The sequence below is a fragment of the Charadrius vociferus genome, unplaced genomic scaffold (assembly GCF_000708025.1).
Source record: "Charadrius vociferus isolate BGI_N301 unplaced genomic scaffold, ASM70802v2 scaffold505, whole genome shotgun sequence".
Classification (NCBI taxonomy): Eukaryota; Metazoa; Chordata; class Aves; order Charadriiformes; family Charadriidae; genus Charadrius; species Charadrius vociferus.
The window spans coordinates 1,036,722-1,061,916 of NW_009648645.1; the positions used below are offsets into that span (position 1 = coordinate 1,036,722).

The window sequence follows — 25,195 nt, forward strand, 5'->3', positions numbered from 1 at the left end:
CAAGAAAGAAATAGAAATACATCAACCTGCTTTTACTAAGAGCTGACTTAGTGGTAATTGTCACTGTCAGGTTTTTAGGGCAGGAAGTCAGAGTCTAATGATTTCCTTTTTATCATTTTCCTGGTTGCTGCCATAGGACGAAGAAACACCTGTTGCTAATGATTTGCTACATGCTATTATATGAGATGTAAGATTGCTCACAGAAAAGGCTACCTATGCAGGTTTTAGGAAAGTGGACATTGCCTTAATCAGCAGTGCTTTCCAAAGATACTACAAATCAGTGCATGGATAAGAAGTTCAGATTAAAGCCACAACACATCTGGACATGCCATTACTATTGCATCCGCTTACTCCGAGTGCTAGGGGACATCACAGCCTTGCTGCAATGTGGCTTTGAATCTTTCCCATCACTAAAATGTTACTGCCTTGATCAGCGGACAGGCTGTCATCCAGTGTTAAACCAGTCTTTGCTGTGGCAGCAGTGTCTCTTCTCTCTCCTGTAGCACACTGAAGTGGGGTGAACAAGTTCATTTTTATAGCTGCAGTATGACCATAGCGTCCTCACTTGCCCGTTGTGAGTTTGGACTTTCAGGAGGCTGGTTACTGCTGCAGGAACAATCAGTGGCCACTCTCCATGGGATGCTCAAAGCGTAGTGCTGGTTTAGCTGTGGCTCTGCACTTTGTGTGCAGGCTTTGCCTTTCATGTTAAAATGAATTACAAATCTAAGTGAACTGTGTCTTTCCTTCTGTGCAACAGTGAAGGCATTTATCTAGGTCTCAAAGTTAACAAGAACTAACACCAAGTATGTGCTTCAGTGAAAACTTCTGTCCTGTTTGAGTTTTGTTGACGGTTTTTGTTCCTGCTTTTGTTTGAAGCTCTGATTCTGACTCTGAGGAAGAGCCGATTACAGAGGAGGAATTGGCCAAGCTGAAAGAAGAGGTAGAAGAAAAAAAGAAACTAATTGCCACGCTACGAAACAAGCCATGGAAGATGAAAAAGAAGTTGTCTGTCCTGAAGTACGGTTTGATTTCCATAGTGAAAATCAGCTATCCTGCTTTGCGCTTTGCACTTTGCACTGTTTTTCTGAACTTTCGCTTTATTTCTAGACGTATTGACACAATTAGCTTCAAGCCATCTCTAATCTCTCTTTTACAGGATGTGCTTTCACAGAAAGTAGAGGTAAACGACATTGCAGATCAGTGCTTTCATGTTTCTGTAGGCCTGAAATCAATATGAAAATCTCAGATCTTTTTCTTTTTAGAGTTTTCATTACACTTCCCTGCAAAATCTTTCAATTTCTTGGTAGGTTGATGTTGGTAAATTCCTTCATTGAAAAGTTTAATATTTCATTCAAGAAAAGTGATGGAATTTCAGGAATACCTCAAGATTACTGGGGTGGGAAGAGAGGATTTATCTTTCCATTCTAACTTTTTAGAAAGAAAAACAAGTTTTTTGTTTAACTTATGAGAAAGAAAACTGATTGGAATCTGAGCTCACATTTTCATGCATTTTTAGGTATGCCGCATATAAAACCGTATCACTATGTTTTCATTAAGGCTAAAAGTTTAGTTTTCATATTCAGTTAAATTTCCACTGAGCGCAGGAAACTAGGTAAACACAGAGAACTTTATTCTTTTGCTAAAACTGTTACACTCTGTTTTCAATAACTCATTCACTGCAGTACTGCCCAAACACCAACAAAATCATGTTTGGTTAGACACATCTAACAGAGAAAAAACCTAAAAAAGCTGTCTTTCCTGCAGAGAGTTTTTGATATGGATAGAAAACACAGACATAGTGGTAGGAGAAAGCGTATGAAATATGGTGTGGAAGGTCTAAATTTTTTTCCTTCTAGAAGGTAAGGCAATTTTGGGACGGATACAGTTAGAAAGAAGAAATAGAATGTATGTTGTGCAAGAAGGTGACATGGAAGGGAGTAAAAGAGAACTGAGTACCTAGAAGATGTAAAGTGGAAGCACTGTGAAGAGAAATTTCAGAAAAAAGAGGAGAGCAGATTAGATGATAAGATAATAATTACTTTATTTTGCATAGTCTATAGCAGAAGGTTCCCTATGCAGATAAAGTTAAATTTTTTTATCTTCTTACTCTCAACAGAGCTTCTATTTTTATAGCCATTCTTCTATCCCAACATTCCTAGCAATTCCTAGGTCCTAGGAAACTTCCTATCTTGGTACGGCCCTTGGACTATTACCCATTATTGCTATTCTATGTGGGTGGCTATGAAGCTGCAACATAGTCCAAGGGCAATCAAAAGAGACTCCGGGCCTTGGGACAATTCTCAAGGGGAGCTGGAGCAGAGGTAATTTTTAACTCTGTCCTTCCAGTTGCAGGAAGCAATATTGGAAGAAACAAAGGAAGCCAGTCTATTAATACATGGCCCTGTGGCTGGTGTCACTGACAGAATTTTGGATTCTTTTGGTAATGGCATGGTCTACACAGTGCCAGGCTTGCTGGTGCCTATGGGATTCCTCTCTCTCAGAGAGGGAAGAGGGTCTTTGCTCACAAGCTAGCAGGGCTGGTTGACAGAGCTTTAAACTAGACTTGAAGGGGGAAAGCGATAACATCAGGCTTTCCCGTGACAAGCTGTGGGATGACACACCAAGGTTAGAGAGACAGGTCACTAGTGAGGGCCCTCAGCCTATACCTCTGAGTTGTGCTGGCTACGCTGCAGCACACTTGAAGTCTTACGGAGATGAGCCAGGGGCTTCTGAGGTAATAGGAGCCAATAGGAAAACACCAATGAAATACCTCAAAGCAATTGAAGTGTGTGTCTCTAAAAAGATGACATGGCTGACAGCACAGCTGATGTGCCTCTACACCAATGCATGTAGCATGGGCAACAAACAAGATGAGTTGGAAGCCACCACACTGCTAGAAAGCTACAACCTAGGTGCCATTACTGAAACTTGTTGGGATGAATCCCATGACTGGAGTGCTGCTATAGATGGCTACAGGCTGATCAGAAGGGACAGGAAGGAGGGAAGGAGGCATTGACCTCTACATCAAGAAATAGATAGAGCGTGAAGAGCTGCCTCTGAAGAATAGCCATGAGGAGGTTGAAAGCTTATGGGTAAGAATTAGAGACCAAGGCAACAAAGGGAACTTTGTAGTCAGCTTTTACTACAGGCTGCCTGATCAAGGGGAGCCTATTAATGAAGCTTTCTTACTCCAGCTACAGGAGGCAACATGCTTGCAGGCTCTTGTCCTGCTGGGGGACTTCAACCACTTTGAAATTTGCTGGAAAAGTAGCACAGTGAGCTGCAGGCAATCCAGGAGACTCCTGGAGTGCATCAAGGGTAGCTTCTTAGGCCAGGTAATAGCCCTACCAGAGAGGATGCATTACTGGAACTGTTGGTCACCAACGCAAGTGAGCTAGTCAGTGGCGTCAAGATTGGAGGCAGCCTGGGCTTCAGCTGCTATAGATGGCTACAGGCTGATCAGAAGGGACAGGAAGGAGGGAAGGAGGCATTGACCTCTACATCAAGAAATAGATAGAGCGTGAAGAGCTGCCTCTGAAGAATAGCCATGAGGAGGTTGAAAGCTTATGGGTAAGAATTAGAGACCAAGGCAACAAAGGGAACTTTGTAGTCAGCTTTTACTACAGGCTGCCTGATCAAGGGGAGCCTATTAATGAAGCTTTCTTACTCCAGCTACAGGAGGCAACATGCTTGCAGGCTCTTGTCCTGCTGGGGGACTTCAACCACTTTGAAATTTGCTGGAAAAGTAGCACAGTGAGCTGCAGGCAATCCAGGAGACTCCTGGAGTGCATCAAGGGTAGCTCTTCTTAGGCGGTAATAGCCCTACCAGAGAGGATGCATTACTGGAACTGTTGGTCACCAACGCAAGTGAGCTAGTCAGTGGCGTCAAGATTGGAGGCAGCCTGGGCTTCAGTGATTGTGCACTGGTGGATTTTGCAGTACTGAAGGGTATGGGTCAGGCAAAGACTAAAGTGAGGACCCTGAATTTTAGGAAAGTAAAGTTCCATCTCTTCAGGGAGTTAGTCAATGGGACCCCTTGAGACACTTTCCTTAGGGGCAAAGGAGCAGAAAAGAGCTGGCAGACCTTCAAGGATGGTTTCCATAGAGTGCAAGAGCTCTTGATTCCCAGGTGTAAGAAATCAGGAAAGGAAGGCAAGAGACCGGCATGGCTGAGTCAAGACCTGCTGGTCAAACTCAAGGGCAGGAAGTAAATTCACAGGCATTGGAAGCAGGGACATGTGTTCTGGGAAGAAAATAGGAACATCACCTAGATGTGTAATGGGATGAGGAAGGCCAAGGCCCAGCTGGAGCTAAATTTGTCAAGCGATTCAAAGAATAATAAGAAGGGCTTCTACAGTTATCTCAGCCAGAACAGGAAGGTCAAAGAAAGCGTACTCCACCTGATGAATACTAGTGGCAAGCTGGTTACAACAGACAAGGAGAAGGCTGAGATACCCAACAATATTTTTGCCTCAGTCTTTGCTGGCAACCTCTCTTCCCACACCTCTTGAGTGGATGGACCTAAGGATGGGGATAGGGGGAGCAAAGCCCCGCCTACTGTAAGAGATGATCAGGTTAGTGACCACCTGAGGAATCTGAACATAGAGAATTCTATGGGATTTGATGAGATACACCCCAGAGTCCTGAAGGAATTCGCTGATGTACTTGCTGAGCCACTCTCCATGATATTTGAAAAGCCATGGCAGTCAGGTGAAGTCCCTGGTGACTGGAGAAAGGGAAATATCACACCCATTTTTAAAAAGGAGAGAAAGGAGGACACTGGGAACTAATGACCTGCCATCCTCACCTCTGCCTGGGAAGATTATGGAACAGATCCTCCTAGAAGCTAAGCTAAGGCACATGGAGGATAGGGAGGTGATTTGAGGCAGCCAGAATGGCTTTTCTAAGGGGAAGTCCTGCCTGACCAACCTAGTGGCATTCCAGTGACTGCATCAGTGGAAAAGGGAAGAGCTATGGATGTCATCTATCTGGACTTCTGTTAAGGCCTTTGACAGGGTCTCCCACAAAATCCTTCTCTCTAAATTGGAGAGAGGTGGGATTTGATGGATGGACTATTCAGTGGATAAGGAATTGGCTGGATGGTCACATCCAGAGAATTAGTGGTCAATGGCTCAATGTCCAGATGGAGATTCATGACAAATGGTATTCTGCAGGGGTCCATATTGGCACCAGTACTGTTCAATATATTCATCAATGACATAGATGGTGGGATTGAGAGCACCCTCGGCAATTTTGCAGATGACACCAAGCTGAGTGCTGTGGTTTACATGCCTGAGGAACAGGATACCACCCAGAAGGACTTGAACAAGCTCAAGAAGTGGGCTCATGTGAACCTTATGAGGTTCAACAAGGCCAAGTGAAAGGTCCTGCACCTGTGTAAGGGCAACCTCTAGTATCAATGCAGGATGGGTGATGAATGCATTGAAAGCAGCGCTGCTAAGAGTCACTTGAGGTTACTGGTGGATAAAAAGCTGGAGATGAGTTGGCAATGTGTACTTCCAGTCCAGGAAGCCAACTATATCTTGGGCTGCATCAAAAAAAGTGTGGCCAGCAGGTTGAGGCAGGTGATTCCACTCCACTCCTCTCCACTCCACTCCTCTCCACTCCACTCCACTCCACTCCACTCCGCTCCACTCCATTCCACTCCACTCTGCTCTGCTCTGCTCTGCTTTGCTTAGACCCAACCTGGAGTACTGCATTCAGCTCTGGGGATCTCAGCACAAGAAAGACATAGACTTGGAGGAGGTCCAGAGGAGGGCCACAAAAATGATCAGAGGGCTGGAGCACCTTTCCTATGAGGACAGGCTGAGAGGGTTGAGGTTGTTCAGCCTGGAGAAGAGGAGGCTTCGGGGAAAACTTATTGTGGCCTTTCAGTACTTAAAGGGGGCTTTTGATACTTTCCAGTACTTTAAAGGGGGCTATTATGGGATGTGTGGGGGGAATAAAAGCTGCCTATCTTCTTAGAGGTAGAAGAAGAAATTTCCCTATTCTTTGTCTTCTGCCTTTCACAACAGAGACATGCTTCATTGGAGATGTATTCTCAGCATTAAGAGAAATATTCTTCACTTGAGCCAAATATCACTTCCATGTTTTTACTGTATTAGCACCCATTTTTTTCCAAGAATGGAAAAAAAAATGGTTCCCAGGAATGCTCAAGGATTTGTTACATATCCATGACAAAATAAGACCACTTTTGCATATTATTTTGAAAAGTGAATATTAGGGTTGATTAGAACTTTTAATTTTAAATATTATTTCTTTAAAAGAGGTGTTAATTTGTCAGAAAAAAACTACTTTTCAGGAAAGATTTAACTCCCAGTAAAATTTGTGTTTTAAAAAAGTCATAAGAAATTTTAAATTGTTGAAACACTTTGTTTAAGCACTTTCAAAATTGAACAACCCCCTCACTTTGACAATTCAAAACCAGTTTCTCCCAAGGGAGTGTTTTTTCATAGCTTAAAAAGTATAGGGGCAGAAAGATGATTTCTGCTTAGTTCTAATGTCTACTTTTAAAAATAGTTAATATTTTCCTTCATTCTTTTGTTCTGAAAATGTGTGAATGAACAATAACTTTAGAACACAGATGCAGAACTAGTAGCTCTGTTGAAAATGCCTTCTGTCAAAACCTGGCTGAGATACTCATTGCTGAAATGGCATTCCTAATAGAGCAGAAGCAGTAAATTAGATGAGCTTTAACTTCTAGTTTACATCCCTGTGTCTAGAAAGATGCATTTCAAACAGCCCCTGATTATTCTCTGAAGAACCATGACTGAGGATACTGCTCTACTGCAGAGTGTCCCTTTGCAGTTCAAAGTTAAGCTGTACTGGCACTGTTAGACTCTAACCTCACCTTGAGACATCATGGTCAGAAATTTACAGAAAAAAGTAAGGAAGAGCACATGGAGAGGAATGAAAAATGTTATGCAGGAAATGTCATCACCACTATCCCAGGCCCTAAGCAATAGACGTGTTAGGCTGTGGGCCGGGGACATAGTGGTCTGTGCTGCTGAGATCATGAGCGTGGCTGGAGTCCAGACTTTTTCTCATTTCTGATATATTTTCCTTCCAAAGGGTTTTCTTGCTCTTTTCCTTTTCCTTCCACTGTTTTACATGGTTTGTGAGAACTGTTATTGGGCCTTTTCTATGGGAGATGATAATTCATGCCTATTTCCTCTTAACACTGCCTACTTAGGACAGCACAAAATTGCCTGAAAGGCCATCAGATGATAATGACCATCAATCATTATTTAAGAGACTGATATTTAGAGAGGGAGGTAAACTATCAAAATGATTTTTGGATTAGAAAAAGCTATTAAAAAAATAAAGCTCACAGGCCACAGCCTCAGCTGTTGCAATTTGGAAAACCTCCAGGGAAAGCTATCCCAATTTACCTCTGAGGGTCTGATTTTGGCAACTACATTCCAGTCTGTGCATACTCCTGGCCTAGTTTTGCATGGATATGAAGGAAAGGGAAGGTTTAAAAGCTGTGCTACTGTGTTTGGCTCTAGTATACTAGTTTTATGCTACAAAATAGCAAAGGCTGTTAACAACAGCTATGTTGTTTATATCCACTGGCAAAGCCTATTATAGTCTGTACAATCAGAGAACTGAACACAAGAATCCAGAAATGTGCCAACAGTAGTCTCACTTTAAAGCTCTACCACAATCCAGTTAGCAAACTATCATACCAATTGAAATGACAATACAAAAAGAAAAAGGCAGTCAAATGTCAAGCTTAGGCTTTTTAAAGGGCTTCCAATTAAATACAGACCATAAAGAGAGCCATAAGAACTTGTTTTTTCTAAGAGAAACAGAGCAGATCAGACCCATCCCCTTTTCATCTGTCAGGGATAGAATATAATGTGGCAATTTTTCATTACTTTTTTAGCATAATTTCTTTTATTACAGGACTTGATTGCCCATCAAGACACATGAATTGGAGAGGGAATATTTTATAAGTATACAAACCCCAAAGATACATAAGGTGCACGTGTGGGATGGTGGAAATTTCTCATCTGTGGATGCACTCTTTTTACTCCAATGAATCAGTATTTCATGTCTCTTACTGTGGACATACTGGCAGTCCTGGAGGCCAGCAGGGTATTAAATAACACTATAATTTGCCCATTATTACTACGGACCTGCTTTTCAAGTGAGCTGTGCCTGACAACAGTTGTTTTGCAGTCAGTATTTAGTCAATCTTTTTAAGACCTGGAGAAGTGCTGGGTGATCAATATTAATAAGACATTTGTTTTTAATGAGTTTTTAGATCTTGGAGACTGAAACCTTCCTGAACTGTTACTGAAAAAATGTGAGCAATCCACCTGAATCCTATTCATTAGTAACAGCCTCTGAGAGCTGTAATTCATCCTCTCTCTGTAACACTGAAGTGCCCAAAGTACCGTACACCTAGCACTTTGGAAGCTGTAACTCCACACCTAGTATTAATAATTAACTCATTCTCCTCTGGGACAGTAATGCCCAGCCCCATGCAACATTTATTAGTTCCTTGTGTCTGTAATTCAATTAATAAGGTTTCTCTGAAGCTTCTTTAAATTCACAGTTAGCTAACGGGGCACGCTTTGGCCTATCTTGTGGTATAGATAATTTACCTATAACACATGATACCAGTGATTACAAAGCTCAGTTTTGTCAGTCTGCGTTGTTTTTGACACGTCCTCATGTTAGTGAAGTTGCATTACTTCCAAGTAGGTGTGCATATATATGTATGTTGGTTTTGTTCTTGTTGTGGTTTCTAAAAGAGTTATATGGGTTTTGGACTACTTTCTATCACTTGATTGTTCTTTCTTCTCCCACATTTTATTATTAGCACAAAAGAAATGGAGGAGAGGATAAAGTGTGGCAAAAGTCTGCAGCAATTTACAGTTAGAGGCCTTTCAGTGAGACAGTTTAGACATCAAGGTAGAAACCTGAATTAAATAACATATTCAATTATATTTAACAAAAAAGAGCATGTGTCACAGACATGGAAAGAGCATCGCAAGCCTGTTCCCTGACTGAATGGTGCTGAAATTTGAAAGCTGGGAAGCTTAAGCAGAAGTCAGGGAAAGGTTTCCTTAACCCACAAATCACAGAGGTCAGGGGTAACCCAGTGGGACTAATCTGCTACAGAGCTGGTAAGGGAAGAAAAGCTGAGGGGGAGAAGGAAAACATGTTCTGTTTGATGGCTCCACCATCGTCTAGTAGTTATGGTTTCTGTAAACATAACTGCACACGTTTCTGCTTGTTACCCAGAGGCCTTCTTTCAAGCTCTGCTTCTGCACTGAATTTGATTTTCAGGTATTTCATTAAAACTCTGGTGGGAATTTTTGATAGAATCAAGTTGTTATTGAGATTCACATTTATATTCATGGGTGCAGCTAGCAGATAGGCTGCCTTAAGGCACTTAATAATCCTCTGTATATTTGCATGTGGTGGGGTTCCCTTGTAAGGCTTTGTCTTTCTATGTAAGCAGTAGAGTGAACGGTATGAAAATGCTATTTAGAATGTTATTGATAAAATCCACCATACACCAAAAGGTAAGACATGCTTGTAGAACATCGTTTATTCCAAAAGTGAAAGAAAAAATTCACTCTTTCTTTTTCACAAAATAATCTTTTTTTTTTTTAAAAAAAAAAAATTTCATTTCTTTCAACTGCATAATAATCATAGAATCATAGAATCATTTAGGTTGGAAAAGATCCTTAAGATCATCAAGTTCAACCATTAACCTAACACTGCCAAGTCCACCACTAAACCATGTCCCTAAGTGCCACATCTATATGTGTTTTAGACACGTCCAGGGCTGGTCACTCAACCACTTCCCTAGGCAGCCTGTTCCAACGCTTGACAACCATTTTGGTGAAGGAATTTTTCCTAATATCCTGTCTAAACCTCCCCTGGTGCGACTTGAGGGCACATCCTGTCACTTGTTACTTGAGAGAAGAGGCTCACCCTCCCCTCGCCACAACCTCCTTTTTGGTAGTTGTAGAGAGCAGTAAGGTCTTCCTTCAGCCTCCTTTTCTCCAGGCTAAACAACCCCAGTTCCCTCAGCTGCTCTTCATAAGATTTGTGCTCCAGACCCTTCATCAACATTGTTGCTGTTCTTTGGACACGCTCCAGCACCTCAATGTCTTTCTTGGAGTGAGGGGCACAAAACTGAACACAGTTTTTGAGGTGGGGCCTCATCAGTGCCGAGTACAGGGGGACAATCACTTCCCTAGTCCTGCTGGCCACAGTATTTCTGATACTAGCCAAGATGCTATTGGCCTTCTTGGCCACCTGGGCACACTGCTGGCTCATATTCAGGCGGCTGTTCATCAACACGCCCACGTCCTTTTCCACTGGGCAGCTTTCCAGCCACTTTTCCCCAGACTGTAGTGTTGTGTGGGGTTGTTGAGACCCAAGTACAGGACCCAGCACTTGGCCTCTTTGAATCTCATACAATTGGCCTTGGCCCAGATCCCTCTGTAAAACCCTCCTACCCTCAAGCAAATCAACAGTTGTGCCCAACTCGGTGTCATCTGCAAACTTACTGAGGGTGCACCTGATCCCCTTGACCACGTCGTTGATAAAGATATTAAACAGAACAGACTCCAATACTGAGCCCTGGGGAACACCACTTGTGACCAGCTGCTGACTGGATTTAACTCCATTCACCACAATTCTTTGGGCTGTATAGCTTTTGCTACTTTTTTATTAACTTGGTGATGATTATTAACTGTGTGATGATTTTGGCAATTAGTTCACAACAATGGGAAATATTAATAGCCACAGTTTTTAATGCATGTTTGAAACATCCTCTTGTCATGGTCAGTGTGAAATATCCATTAATGCCCTAAGTCCTATTAATTCCAAAAGTCACAAAGTACTGTAACTAGATTAGAATGCAAATACAGTGTAAATGGAAAACCTAAATAGTACCTTAAGCCTACCATTTGGACTTAGTTGATTTTTCCCAAGATTTATACAACAAATTTAATACTAGCCTGATACTTACCAAGATGCTATTCGCCTTCTTGGCCCCTTGGGCACACTGCTAACCAGTACAGGAAAGCAATAGATAAAAAAAATGAAAGGAGTTTCTTCATTTTTCTTTCATAAAACTTGAAGGTGGCTTCACAAATGTGCATGCATGGATCCAACAGGTTTTGTACTCCGGTCTTGCATGTGTAACTCACTTGGCTTCATGCAGGGGGAAGAAGAGATGCAGGGAGAAATGAAACCTCAGCTACTGGCGAAGTAAAACTCAGGGAAGCATCCAGAACAGTCAGTAGCATTAAACCTGGAGATCCAGATCACCACCTTCAAAAAAGCAACGATTTGGTGTGTCCTGGAGAAAAAGCATAAATACTGCTAACAGTCTGACTTGAAAGATTGATTGATGGAGAGTCCAGGAGGCATACAGGGATAGGAAATACTATTTTTTTTTTTGTAGAAAACCTTGTAAAAAGACATCTAAAACAAGTGAACACAAGGCTTAGATTAAGAGTTTAAAATAAATATTTTTATGAATTTTGTTGTGAAAAGTTCCTTCTTGTTTTGGCTTAGCTTTATATTATGGCATAACATGTTTTTGGAGAACTTTTGTGTTCAGCTACAGATGCAAAATATGTTCATATCTGTTATGGAGGATTTTTTACATTAATGTTTGTTTTGATATTATGCCCTTAAATTTCTAATTTACTGCTTCACTGTAAAAAAAACCAAAAAACAAAAAACAAACTTAAAATTTGAAATCTTCATATTCTGCAGCATAACTGCTTATAATTAGTCACTGAAAGCACAGGTTTTCTACAGCTCTGTAGGTTTTGATTTTGGTAATTTTTCAGGAACAAGCTCCAATGCTTGAATTACCTAGTGACAGAAGTAGTGGTAGAAGGTTTTCCTCTTAAGTCCAGAATATGATAAGCTGACATGGGAGATTGGTACGTGTCCAGTTTATTGATTCTGGCTGTTTTTATGGTACTGCTCCAGCGCTGACTGCTGAGTTTATGAGGAAGCTGCCATCTGCTGTTAGGACTGCTTTATATCTCCTGACAGTGCAACAAGATTCTAAATCCTGAGGACGTGGTTTTAAAAGGGTCTCTCAGACACTAGTTTCCTGAAGCTGAAAGAATCTGTTTTCTCTGACTTATTTGAGAGTATGAAATTTAAAAGTAGAATTTTTTTAAAATCAAAATGAAAGAATGAGATGTGAGCGCTGAGCCAGAAAATCTTTGAAGGACTCAAAGTGGCTTGGAAAATAATGAAGGCTCAGTCAGTGTAAAAGTTAGCTAAAGTACAGAAAGATAAGACTGAAAAATCCAGAATATAAACGTGATCCAAAAGAGCAGAACTGAGAATAAGGGTTCTAGAGCCTTAAAAAGACACTGACTTGATCCCCTAGGAACACTTTGAAGTCGTGAATAGGTGGGGTGTGTATGTGGGGTGGCGGCTGGGTATTTTAGCTTTTTTATCTGAATCTGTGCATGCCTTGTACCACAAGGGGGGGGAAAAAAGTGATTGTATTGAGATTCATGTTATTGTGTGTAGTTTGGTTTTTTTTCTGCCAACCTGTGTCTTTGAAGGAGGAAATGGGATCTCAGATGGTGGGAAAAGGCATGCTAAACTCCTGTGGAGGTCAGGTGAACTAGCACTGTTCCTGATGCTTCACCAGCTGGGTTTTGCTCTGAGCACGTGCAAGGTGAGAGTGCTCAGAGGGCTTTCGAAGAAGGAAAGCTCTCACAGAGTGAAAGCTAAATTCAGTAGCTCAATTTTGCACAGTCTTGAGAAGCGTAGAAAAAAAGGCTGTTCAAAGCCTTGGTACTGTGAGCCAAAAAGAATGGTGTGGTGGGTGTCTAGTGGGGAAACGTTTTGATAGGTCTTCAAACGATAGTATGAAGATCACTCTAAGCATTTGCAGTTACTACAAATACACAGTATTTTTAGACATGTTGAGATTTTTAACCGTGAGTTAATTTATGATGCAGCTAATAGTCTTCTTCACACAAAATTTTAATTTTCTTTCATCACAGCTATACTACTATTCTGCCAATGCCATCATCAGATTTTGCAGTTTAACACAATCTTTTTGCTTGCTTACATAAAATAAGTAAGCAGAAGATATAAACATGATAATTGATTTCACTCAGTGAACCTATCTGTAGCCCTTCTGGACAGACATGCATCACAATTAATATTTTCCCGATAGTCTACCTTTTCTCAAGGGCTTAGTGTAATACCTAATATAATATACAATGCTTTGGAGGCATCTAGTGTGATGATAAAATAGTTACACAGTCTTGTGCATACATTGACTAAGAATTCTTACTCTATTTTCCGGTGTTTTAGATCAGGACATTTAGCCTTTAGGGCACATTTTCTCAATAGAGACACACATGAAAGTCATACTTATAAATGAAAATGAGATGAAATGGAGGAAATACTAGTATGCTCTTGATCTCATCTATTTATTGTTTTAATCCATGTTTATTATGCCTTTTTGAAACAATTTAAAAATCTTCCTTCCATATCTGTGTCACCAGGGTATTATTTAACTTCCATAACTTTATAAGCAAAATCTTAGTCTTTTGGGGACCACTGAAGCTACACTTGTAAGTAATGGAACAGTTAGAGTTGATATATGCAGAAATTCTGAAGAGTTGAATTAAATCTAGTCTTGAGAAGGGTAGACACAGGGGAACTAAGGCTCCAGTGTATACATATCTCTAAAATAAAAGAAGAAAATAAATTTCCCTTACGTAGCTGGACAACAATTTATATTAGGTGGAAACAGGAGGAATAACAGTTTGTAAGTGGCACAAAAGGGCAGCAGCTGAAGTGCAAAAGAAAGTCACTGTGACTAAAAATATTTGATAACATTAACTGGATGCAAGCAAATCTCAGAGCTCCAAATGAATTTGGATTAGAACAGATGACTGAAGTAGCTTGTTCTGTTTGCGCCACATATGATTAGTCTTCTGTGAAATACAAAATCTCAGAGCTTATCTTTCTAAGCATTACTAAGGGAACAAGATTATACAAAACTCTATGAGGATTTAGAACACATAAAAAATTACCTTGCTATAGTAGACACAATATCATGTTTACCGTAGTATCATCTATCTCTCTCTTTTGCCCTCATTTTCCAGGGAAGCCCAGCTTTTTGTGGAAAAGTTTGAAGGTGCTCTTGGAAAAGGAAAAGGAAAGAAATTCTATGCATACAAAGTGATGATGACCAAGGTAAATTTATTATTTCATTAACTTCATGTAATGCAAATAGGGAGCTTTTTGCAGATTATTGCCATATGTATCCATCTTCCAAAACAGTGTTCCTTGTCTTTCTTTGCATGTTAACACTTTTATTTCTACTGCTCTCGCATGAAAAGATTTCTAATGCAAGCTCACAGTTTGATTGAACGTTGCAATCGAGACAAAAATCAACTGTTTTGCAAGAGTTTGCAAGATTTTAGTATCCTGTGAAAGTTAATTTCTCTTAGTGTAGATTGGGTTTTTCTGTCAACTCTCTTTCCTTTGAGATAGCCCTTTGTGAAGAATCAAAAAGTGTATTTTTGCCCCAGAGCAAAAATACAGGAGGCATCTCCACTGAGCCCAGGCTCTAGGGAAATGTATATCCTAGGAAGCAATATGGCTCTCTAGGATTGAGACCGACAGGCCAAACAGTGGTTGCTGATGATCCACTGTCCACACAAAATGCGTTCTTGCAGGTCTTTCTTTGCGCTAAGTTCTGTGTAGTCCCAAGGACTAAGTAGCCAGTAGCTGTGGATGTGGATCATCATACACCTCAGCTACATTCCTCAAGTACATCTTTTGCTTTGGTTTTATGCTGTGACACTGATTTACAGTGCAAACATAAGTGTGGTAAATTGGGATGGTTTGGGAGGTTTATTTCAAAAGGACACTTGCCCCAAACTAAAATGCTGATGCAGAATGATACTAAGAATATTTGGCAGGACTACTTCTATGGCTGGGTTTACCTTAAGTTAGACTGGATTTTCTGTGAGCAGTTGTGTAGTCACATCTCATAAGCATTAATGTTCACAAAAACTAATTAGGCTTTCAAACTCAGTTGGGCACAGGAAGCTCAATTACAGAAGTTACACGTATCCAATATCATATTCAGGCGGCTGTTCATCAACACGCCCACGTCCTTTTCCACTGGGCAGCTTTCCAGCCACTTTTCCCCAGACTGTAGTGTTGTGTGGGGTTGTTGAGACCCAAGTACAGGACCCAGCACTTGGCCTCTTTGAATCTCATACAATTGGCCTTGGCCCAGATCCCTCTGTAAAACCCTCCTACCCTCAAGCAAATCAACAGTTGTGCCCAACTCGGTGTCATCTGCAAACTTACTGAGGGTGCACCTGATCCCCTTGACCACGTCGTTGATAAAGATATTAAACAGAACAGACTCCAATACTGAGCCCTGGGGAACACCACTTGTGACCAGCTGCTGACTGGATTTAACTCCATTCACCACAATTCTTTGGGCTGTATAGCTTTTGCTACTTTTTTATTAACTTGGTGATGATTATTAACTGTGTGATGATTTTGGCAATTAGTTCACAACAATGGGAAATATTAATAGCCACAGTTTTTAATGCATGTTTGAAACATCCTCTTGTCATGGTCAGTGTGAAATATCCATTAATGCCCTAAGTCCTATTAATTCCAAAAGTCACAAAGTACTGTAACTAGATTAGAATGCAAATACAGTGTAAATGGAAAACCTAAATAGTACCTTAAGCCTACCATTTGGACTTAGTTGATTTTTCCCAAGATTTATACAACAAATTTAATACTAGCCTGATACTTACCAAGATGCTATTCGCCTTCTTGGCCCCTTGGGCACACTGCTAACCAGTACAGGAAAGCAATAGATAAAAAAAATGAAAGGAGTTTCTTCATTTTTCTTTCATAAAACTTGAAGGTGGCTTCACAAATGTGCATGCATGGATCCAACAGGTTTTGTACTCCGGTCTTGCATGTGTAACTCACTTGGCTTCATGCAGGGGGAAGAAGAGATGCAGGGAGAAATGAAACCTCAGCTACTGGCGAAGTAAAACTCAGGGAAGCATCCAGAACAGTCAGTAGCATTAAACCTGGAGATCCAGATCACCACCTTCAAAAAAGCAACGATTTGGTGTGTCCTGGAGAAAAAGCATAAATACTGCTAACAGTCTGACTTGAAAGATTGATTGATGGAGAGTCCAGGAGGCATACAGGGATAGGAAATACTATTTTTTTTTTTGTAGAAAACCTTGTAAAAAGACATCTAAAACAAGTGAACACAAGGCTTAGATTAAGAGTTTAAAATAAATATTTTTATGAATTTTGTTGTGAAAAGTTCCTTCTTGTTTTGGCTTAGCTTTATATTATGGCATAACATGTTTTTGGAGAACTTTTGTGTTCAGCTACAGATGCAAAATATGTTCATATCTGTTATGGAGGATTTTTTACATTAATGTTTGTTTTGATATTATGCCCTTAAATTTCTAATTTACTGCTTCACTGTAAAAAAAACCAAAAAACAAAAAACAAACTTAAAATTTGAAATCTTCATATTCTGCAGCATAACTGCTTATAATTAGTCACTGAAAGCACAGGTTTTCTACAGCTCTGTAGGTTTTGATTTTGGTAATTTTTCAGGAACAAGCTCCAATGCTTGAATTACCTAGTGACAGAAGTAGTGGTAGAAGGTTTTCCTCTTAAGTCCAGAATATGATAAGCTGACATGGGAGATTGGTACGTGTCCAGTTTATTGATTCTGGCTGTTTTTATGGTACTGCTCCAGCGCTGACTGCTGAGTTTATGAGGAAGCTGCCATCTGCTGTTAGGACTGCTTTATATCTCCTGACAGTGCAACAAGATTCTAAATCCTGAGGACGTGGTTTTAAAAGGGTCTCTCAGACACTAGTTTCCTGAAGCTGAAAGAATCTGTTTTCTCTGACTTATTTGAGAGTATGAAATTTAAAAGTAGAATTTTTTTAAAATCAAAATGAAAGAATGAGATGTGAGCGCTGAGCCAGAAAATCTTTGAAGGACTCAAAGTGGCTTGGAAAATAATGAAGGCTCAGTCAGTGTAAAAGTTAGCTAAAGTACAGAAAGATAAGACTGAAAAATCCAGAATATAAACGTGATCCAAAAGAGCAGAACTGAGAATAAGGGTTCTAGAGCCTTAAAAAGACACTGACTTGATCCCCTAGGAACACTTTGAAGTCGTGAATAGGTGGGGTGTGTATGTGGGGTGGCGGCTGGGTATTTTAGCTTTTTTATCTGAATCTGTGCATGCCTTGTACCACAAGGGGGGGGAAAAAAGTGATTGTATTGAGATTCATGTTATTGTGTGTAGTTTGGTTTTTTTTCTGCCAACCTGTGTCTTTGAAGGAGGAAATGGGATCTCAGATGGTGGGAAAAGGCATGCTAAACTCCTGTGGAGGTCAGGTGAACTAGCACTGTTCCTGATGCTTCACCAGCTGGGTTTTGCTCTGAGCACGTGCAAGGTGAGAGTGCTCAGAGGGCTTTCGAAGAAGGAAAGCTCTCACAGAGTGAAAGCTAAATTCAGTAGCTCAATTTTGCACAGTCTTGAGAAGCGTAGAAAAAAAGGCTGTTCAAAGCCTTGGTACTGTGAGCCAAAAAGAATGGTGTGGTGGGTGTCTAGTGGGGAAACGTTTTGATAGGTCTTCAAACGATAGTATGAAGATCACTCTAAGCATTTGCAGTTACTACAAATACACAGTATTTTTAGACATGTTGAGATTTTTAACCGTGAGTTAATTTATGATGCAGCTAATAGTCTTCTTCACACAAAATTTTAATTTTCTTTCATCACAGCTATACTACTATTCTGCCAATGCCATCATCAGATTTTGCAGTTTAACACAATCTTTTTGCTTGCTTACATAAAATAAGTAAGCAGAAGATATAAACATGATAATTGATTTCACTCAGTGAACCTATCTGTAGCCCTTCTGGACAGACATGCATCACAATTAATATTTTCCCGATAGTCTACCTTTTCTCAAGGGCTTAGTGTAATACCTAATATAATATACAATGCTTTGGAGGCATCTAGTGTGATGATAAAATAGTTACACAGTCTTGTGCATACATTGACTAAGAATTCTTACTCTATTTTCCGGTGTTTTAGATCAGGACATTTAGCCTTTAGGGCACATTTTCTCAATAGAGACACACATGAAAGTCATACTTATAAATGAAAATGAGATGAAATGGAGGAAATACTAGTATGCTCTTGATCTCATCTATTTATTGTTTTAATCCATGTTTATTATGCCTTTTTGAAACAATTTAAAAATCTTCCTTCCATATCTGTGTCACCAGGGTATTATTTAACTTCCATAACTTTATAAGCAAAATCTTAGTCTTTTGGGGACCACTGAAGCTACACTTGTAAGTAATGGAACAGTTAGAGTTGATATATGCAGAAATTCTGAAGAGTTGAATTAAATCTAGTCTTGAGAAGGGTAGACACAGGGGAACTAAGGCTCCAGTGTATACATATCTCTAAAATAAAAGAAGAAAATAAATTTCCCTTACGTAGCTGGACAACAATTTATATTAGGTGGAAACAGGAGGAATAACAGTTTGTAAGTGGCACAAAAGGGCAGCAGCTGAAGTGCAAAAGAAAGTCACTGTGACTAAAAATATTTGATAACATTAACTGGATGCAAGCAAATCTCAGAGCTCCAAATGAATTTGGATTAGAACAGATGACTGAAGTAGCTTGTTCTGTTTGCGCCACATATGATTAGTCTTCTGTGAAATACAAAATCTCAGAGCTTATCTTTCTAAGCATTACTAAGGGAACAAGATTATACAAAACTCTATGAGGATTTAGAACACATAAAAAATTACCTTGCTATAGTAGACACAATATCATGTTTACCGTAGTATCATCTATCTCTCTCTTTTGCCCTCATTTTCCAGGGAAGCCCAGCTTTTTGTGGAAAAGTTTGAAGGTGCTCTTGGAAAAGGAAAAGGAAAGAAATTCTATGCATACAAAGTGATGATGACCAAGGTAAATTTATTATTTCATTAACTTCATGTAATGCAAATAGGGAGCTTTTTGCAGATTATTGCCATATGTATCCATCTTCCAAAACAGTGTTCCTTGTCTTTCTTTGCATGTTAACACTTTTATTTCTACTGCTCTCGCATGAAAAGATTTCTAATGCAAGCTCACAGTTTGATTGAACGTTGCAATCGAGACAAAAATCAACTGTTTTGCAAGAGTTTGCAAGATTTTAGTATCCTGTGAAAGTTAATTTCTCTTAGTGTAGATTGGGTTTTTCTGTCAACTCTCTTTCCTTTGAGATAGCCCTTTGTGAAGAATCAAAAAGTGTATTTTTGCCCCAGAGCAAAAATACAGGAGGCATCTCCACTGAGCCCAGGCTCTAGGGAAATGTATATCCTAGGAAGCAATATGGCTCTCTAGGATTGAGACCGACAGGCCAAACAGTGGTTGCTGATGATCCACTGTCCACACAAAATGCGTTCTTGCAGGTCTTTCTTTGCGCTAAGTTCTGTGTAGTCCCAAGGACTAAGTAGCCAGTAGCTGTGGATGTGGATCATCATACACCTCAGCTACATTCCTCAAGTACATCTTTTGCTTTGGTTTTATGCTGTGACACTGATTTACAGTGCAAACATAAGTGTGGTAAATTGGGATGGTTTGGGAGGTTTATTTCAAAAGGACACTTGCCCCAAACTAAAATGCTGATGCAGAATGATACTAAGAATATTTGGCAGGACTACTTCTATGGCTGGGTTTACCTTAAGTTAGACTGGATTTTCTGTGAGCAGTTGTGTAGTCACATCTCATAAGCATTAATGTTCACAAAAACTAATTAGGCTTTCAAACTCAGTTGGGCACAGGAAGCTCAATTACAGAAGTTACACGTATCCAATAGATAAACTACTGGGTAGAATAATTGTAATTAAATGAAACAGCTTGAGCTCGAGTCCTGAATTTTGAACAGCAAAGGAAATAACAAATTAAATTCTCAGAAATAATTCTAAAAAAAATGAATGCCATGAAAGGATGGGATTATTTAATCATTCTTCTTGTGAAAGAAATAGAGACTTCACACAAAGCCAGTAGGAAACATATTCAGAACAAACAAAAGGAGATGGTTCTTCATAAGCTAGCACTTCTGTTGCAGTGGGCTCTGCCAAAGGATACCGTGGATGATTAAGGGGTCACTTTAGCTCAAGGGGAAAGTGAGCATCTGGGCACTGAGATGACGGCGGGTTTTCTGTCTGTGACCCTTTTCAGAAATGGATGAAATTTCAAAGAGATTTTGAGAATTTTAAGACAGCCTGCATACCCTGGGAAATGAAAATTAAGGAGATTGAAAGTAAGTATTTATGCAAGGTAATCAAGAACAGTATCTTGTATCATGTTTCTGATGTATGCCAAAATGGTAAATTACTTTTTGATACTTTAGAAATTCAATGTGTAGTATAAAATCAATGAGTATTTATTTTTCATTAATATCTATTGAGCTTGATGCTATAGCTCATTGAAAATTTCCTTGGGAGAGTGTTAGTCACCTTACAGATAAAAATCCTCAATGTACAGGTAACAGTTCAGGAGCCATTGTTGAATTTAATCATGAAAAAGTGGAATTGGGATTTAGCTATTGCCTACCTTCACTTTATTTTGTCTGTATTTATAGTACAGTTATTTCTGTGATGTTTTTTCATCATCTTAAGCCTCATATATTTTTGGTATTTTGGTATTTTGGTGTTATTTCTCTCATTTTCAACCATATAATACAAAACAGAGAAAACAATAGTGGGTTTGGATGTCCCCTTATATTAGGCATCAATATAGACAAAATAGTGTAGTTAGTACTACGGATATGTTTGAGAGGAGGTTTTTGGCACAAGTCAATTTTGTTTTGCAGTTCTGGTGATGAATTTAAACTGCAACACTCTCTTTGAAGGAAATTTGGCTTAACTGTACGGGTACCTGAGTGAGGCTCTGCCACTAATGAAATGCAGATGAAAGTGCAAGGGAAACTTATTTTAGAGAAGTTGCCTTTGGAAGAAGCTGTGGGTTGCATCAAAAGACAATAACCAGAACAGCAGAAGAACAGCAAAATAATAAATTGTGAATTCTGTGGAGTTTTGGACTGCAAAATAACCCTTGAGAAGAATTTATAATATGTCCTTAAACATATGGGCCACAAACTGGTGAACAGATTACCTACTCACTTGTGGTGGAGTTTAGAAAGAAGCTGCTGCATATGTGTTGTTAAACCCAGCAATAAGATGCATGTGGTCTCTTGCTGGTCTGGACACATAATAGACATCTTAAGGATTTGTGAGAGACATGTTTCTGAAAGTTTCTGTAAAGTAGTCCTTGCACAAGCTGTTCCGCTAGTAGTAACTTCCAACAGACACATTTCTTTCCTTGTAAAGTCAGAATGCAAAAATAGAATAGGGTCATTTTTTTCCAGTCCTGCTTTCATATGTATTTATTTTTTCATTTGAAATGAGTAACATTTTTGCTGTCACCTGGAAAGTCCCAAAATCACAGTGGGATCATACCTTTTCATAATCTCAATAGGGTAATATTGTGAAGTCTACTCTTTCTCTATTTTTTTTTTTCTGTTCAGCATACTTCTAACGTAAGCTGCAATTGCTTTTATTTGCAGAAAAAATCCTCTGTCCAAATATTAGTTATTTAAGAAGTACAGTTTGGTCCAAAACTATGTAGTCTAGAAAACACCTTGATTTCAAGGGAACAGCTCTGAAATATTGCTGAGGAAAAGAATTTTAAGTCACAATTTATTTGATTCTGGTTAACCCAAGCAGTAGCTTTCAGCGTGTACCTCACATTAGCAAATTCGTAGTACTAAGATCAAGGTCATCTTAATGATGACGCTGATACAGCTGCCAAGTCCCAGGGAAAAAGTGGGGTTTAGATATTAAAAAAGGAGAAGTGAGGGAAACTGAAATAGAAAAAGCTAGTCTGTGGATAAGTGAATAGTAGAGATTAAGATACAGCGCTCCTCTCTGCTTTGAAAAAATAATTCTGTCTTTATTTCAAGGCCACTTGTAGATACCCAAGAACCACCTTGACCACATCAAGTCATATAATTCAACAGTTACACTACTGTGCCTTAGATGTGCTATATAAGAATATAGGAAAAAATAAATAACTATTAATCATTATTAATCATTATTAATTCACTATTAATATTGGCATGAGAAGACATATCCCTGCTTTAAACTTTTCATACTGTGCCCTAAACGACAAACTTCATTAACCACATGTTTAAACTTTACACAGGGATCATTTCTGGTGGAGTTATGGACTGGCAGCAGGGTGTTTGTTAATGTTTAGATACTAAAATTCTTGACAGAATTTTCCTTTCTGTGATAACTATAATCAACAATGTCATTTAATAATATTAAATAAAAGAATGAAGGAATAAAGAAGCTAATAAAAAGAAGAAAAAATGAAAACACTAACTACATTTAATCCCTAGCAAGAATGTTATCTTTAACCTCTGCTTAGTTTCATAATGCTCCCCACTATAATAAATAGGGTCCTTCTTATCACAGTCCTCTTCGACTGGGTCTGACTCTTCCAGACCACCAGCTATCTAGAAAGACTAGGCATCAGCATGAAGTGCTGGGCTATCTCAGGCAGGCTCCTGCTTAAAAGAGAAGTTTCTTTTCCTTACAGAATAGACATTCAGTAACATGTGTGCAACAGGACTTTATGGGAAACGCACATTGCTGTGTTGGGACAGGGTGAGCCTCTTCATTCCACTGCTATAATTTATATAATTCATGCCAATGCATAGTATGGTGAGGCTGCGGGTGCAGGAAAGATGGCTAAAGTCTACTTTAAAGCATGACTGTTTCATTCATACCTGGAACATGCTGCACCTTAGAGTGGATTCAAAATACTGGTGAAACTTGGACTGGTTTTGTTGGCAGCTACTGCAGGCTGTTTTACCATTTTCCGTGTTCCTCGTTGCCCCTGTTTGGACCTGCCCACTCTGGAAATGTAGTTAAGGGCATCCATAGTTAAATTATCCTTATCACCAGCTAAGCTTTTCACTTATCAGAGGTTGCTGTTCTTGCCTCATTGGTGAAAAAGAATAAAGCCCAAGTGCAGTCTGTGTGTTGTTATTTGCAAGAACTATACTGATACATGCAATTCCAATGCAGTGCCTTAATGCAGATGTTCCAGCTGCATGCGTGGCATCGATTTCATCAGGGTAACTGATACAAGAACTCTAACTCAATGCATGTACAGAAGACATTCCCAAAAGAATAGGGATATTAGGATGTGAGCAAAAGAACTAATATGGCATGGAGAGGTCTACAGCATCAAAAGTATCTTAAAATCAGAAATCTTCCTAATTTCCTGCACTTCATTTGTTTGAGACTGTGGCATCCCCAAAGGCCGTAGCTGGGTTATAATTGGGTAATTGGCATATCACAGCCAGACACTGACTAATTCAAAGTCTCTTGCTTTATGCCTCTACCAGACTTCCCAGTATGTAAGCCACTGCTAAGATTGGCTACTTCTTCATGCAAGTTTTTGTTCTGAACTGTGAATAAAGCAGATTTTGAAATGCTGAAGTCCTTGACAGAATTGCTTGTTCCTTCCTTTGCCTAGCCCTGATAAATGCCTCTTACCAGTCGGTCTCTGCTTATACTCTGGGGTTATACCAGTTTAAAAGTATTAAATTTTCTACAGATTTTGTTGTTAAACTAAAATATGCCTATATATGCCCCAATTTACACTAGTCATGTTAACCTCATTTTACAGAATGGAAGCATCTGTTACAAGGCTTGTAAAACAGTGTGGAAATACCAATGTAAACTCTGACAGAGAGATTTGCTTCTCATTATTTGGCATCAGAGTGTATCAGGCTCCTTAACTGGACTGTATGTGAAAAAAACTGTTGAAAGGTCACTTTTTTTTTTTCTGTGAAGCACTGGTAATGGAACTGAAATCTGGTATTTTGCTTAATCTGACAGACAGATGAACCCAGCTGCCAGCTGCCCATAGCCATGCTGCAGCAAGCTGGGATTTGTATTTGAACTGTTATTTCTGTTTGGCCTGACTTGCAAAGTATTAGTCAAATCAGGTCCTTAGTGCTAACAGATTCCCCTGTGACGTCTTCTTTGCACGGGTCTGGATCAGGGGTCCAGAGCAGGTGGAGTCCATGGCTTCATCTGTGCACCTGGTTATGGGACTGCCTGCACACATGGGTGCAGGTAGAACATAAATAGCAAAGTAAGGAAAAGAAAGGGTACAAACACTTGCAGATCTTTTTGTTCTTCCCCGGTGAACAACTCTGGTGAGCACTCCAATAACACCATTTACAAGTACTTTGTGCCCTTGGAAAGTCTGTCGCCACTGGCTAATTTTGTGCTGCTTCCTATTAAAACTGGGCTGGTGCTGGCTCAACCTGTCAAGAATGCTTACAATCCACATCAGGCAAAAAATAAAAATTAAAAAAAACAGTGTGATTTGCTTTGAATCCTGCTTCTAGAGGATTTAATATTAGTAAATATAACAGCTTTTATGTGACCCTAAATACTCTATCTTCTATTTTTTGTTTCTGTTTCTCTGCCAGGTCATTGAATGTTAGTATGTAATCCTGAAGAAAAGGTATTAGAATTACAGTAATAAAGAAAATGAAAAGCCTCCCTTGATTTTATTTATTTTAAATAAACTTTGAACAACTTCATATTAAGGTAAAATAACAGAAGAGGACTAACTTATCTGCTTTTTTTTTATATTTCATGTTTCCATAGGTCACTTTGGCTCATCAGTCGCATCTTATTTCATATTTTTGCGCTGGATGTATGGAATAAACATGATTCTCTTTGGACTGACCTTTGGACTTGTAATGGTGCCTGAGGTGGGAAACTTTGAAATTATCATTGAGAACTGTTATGTGAATGTCTGTCTTTGCAGTGAGTCCATTCATAAGGATGGACCTTTAAATAAATTACTAATGTCTTTATGCTCCATTTGAAATTATTAAGGTGTTCTGTAGCTGTAAAAATGTGCTTGCTTTGTGGACAGTTGTCCTTACAGAGACATGTCTTGAAATACAGAGGGTTGTGTCCTGAAAGTGTTTTGCTATGGTCTGGGATGGTGCTAAACTACTTT

At 39.4% G+C, this 25,195-nt stretch overlaps 1 protein-coding gene across 1 annotated transcript in view; it reads left to right on the plus strand.

Moving 5' to 3' along the window:
- TMC1 (transmembrane channel-like 1) overlaps window positions 1–25,195 on the plus strand; it is a 70,795-nt gene that overhangs the window by 13,459 nt on the left and 32,141 nt on the right. The window contains exons 4-7 of the mRNA XM_009886410.1: window positions 877–1,017; window positions 14,154–14,244; window positions 20,318–20,399; window positions 24,835–24,941. Of these exons, the coding sequence (XP_009884712.1) occupies window positions 877–1,017; window positions 14,154–14,244; window positions 20,318–20,399; window positions 24,835–24,941 (421 nt within the window). The remainder of the gene's footprint in view (window positions 1–876; window positions 1,018–14,153; window positions 14,245–20,317; window positions 20,400–24,834; window positions 24,942–25,195) is intronic.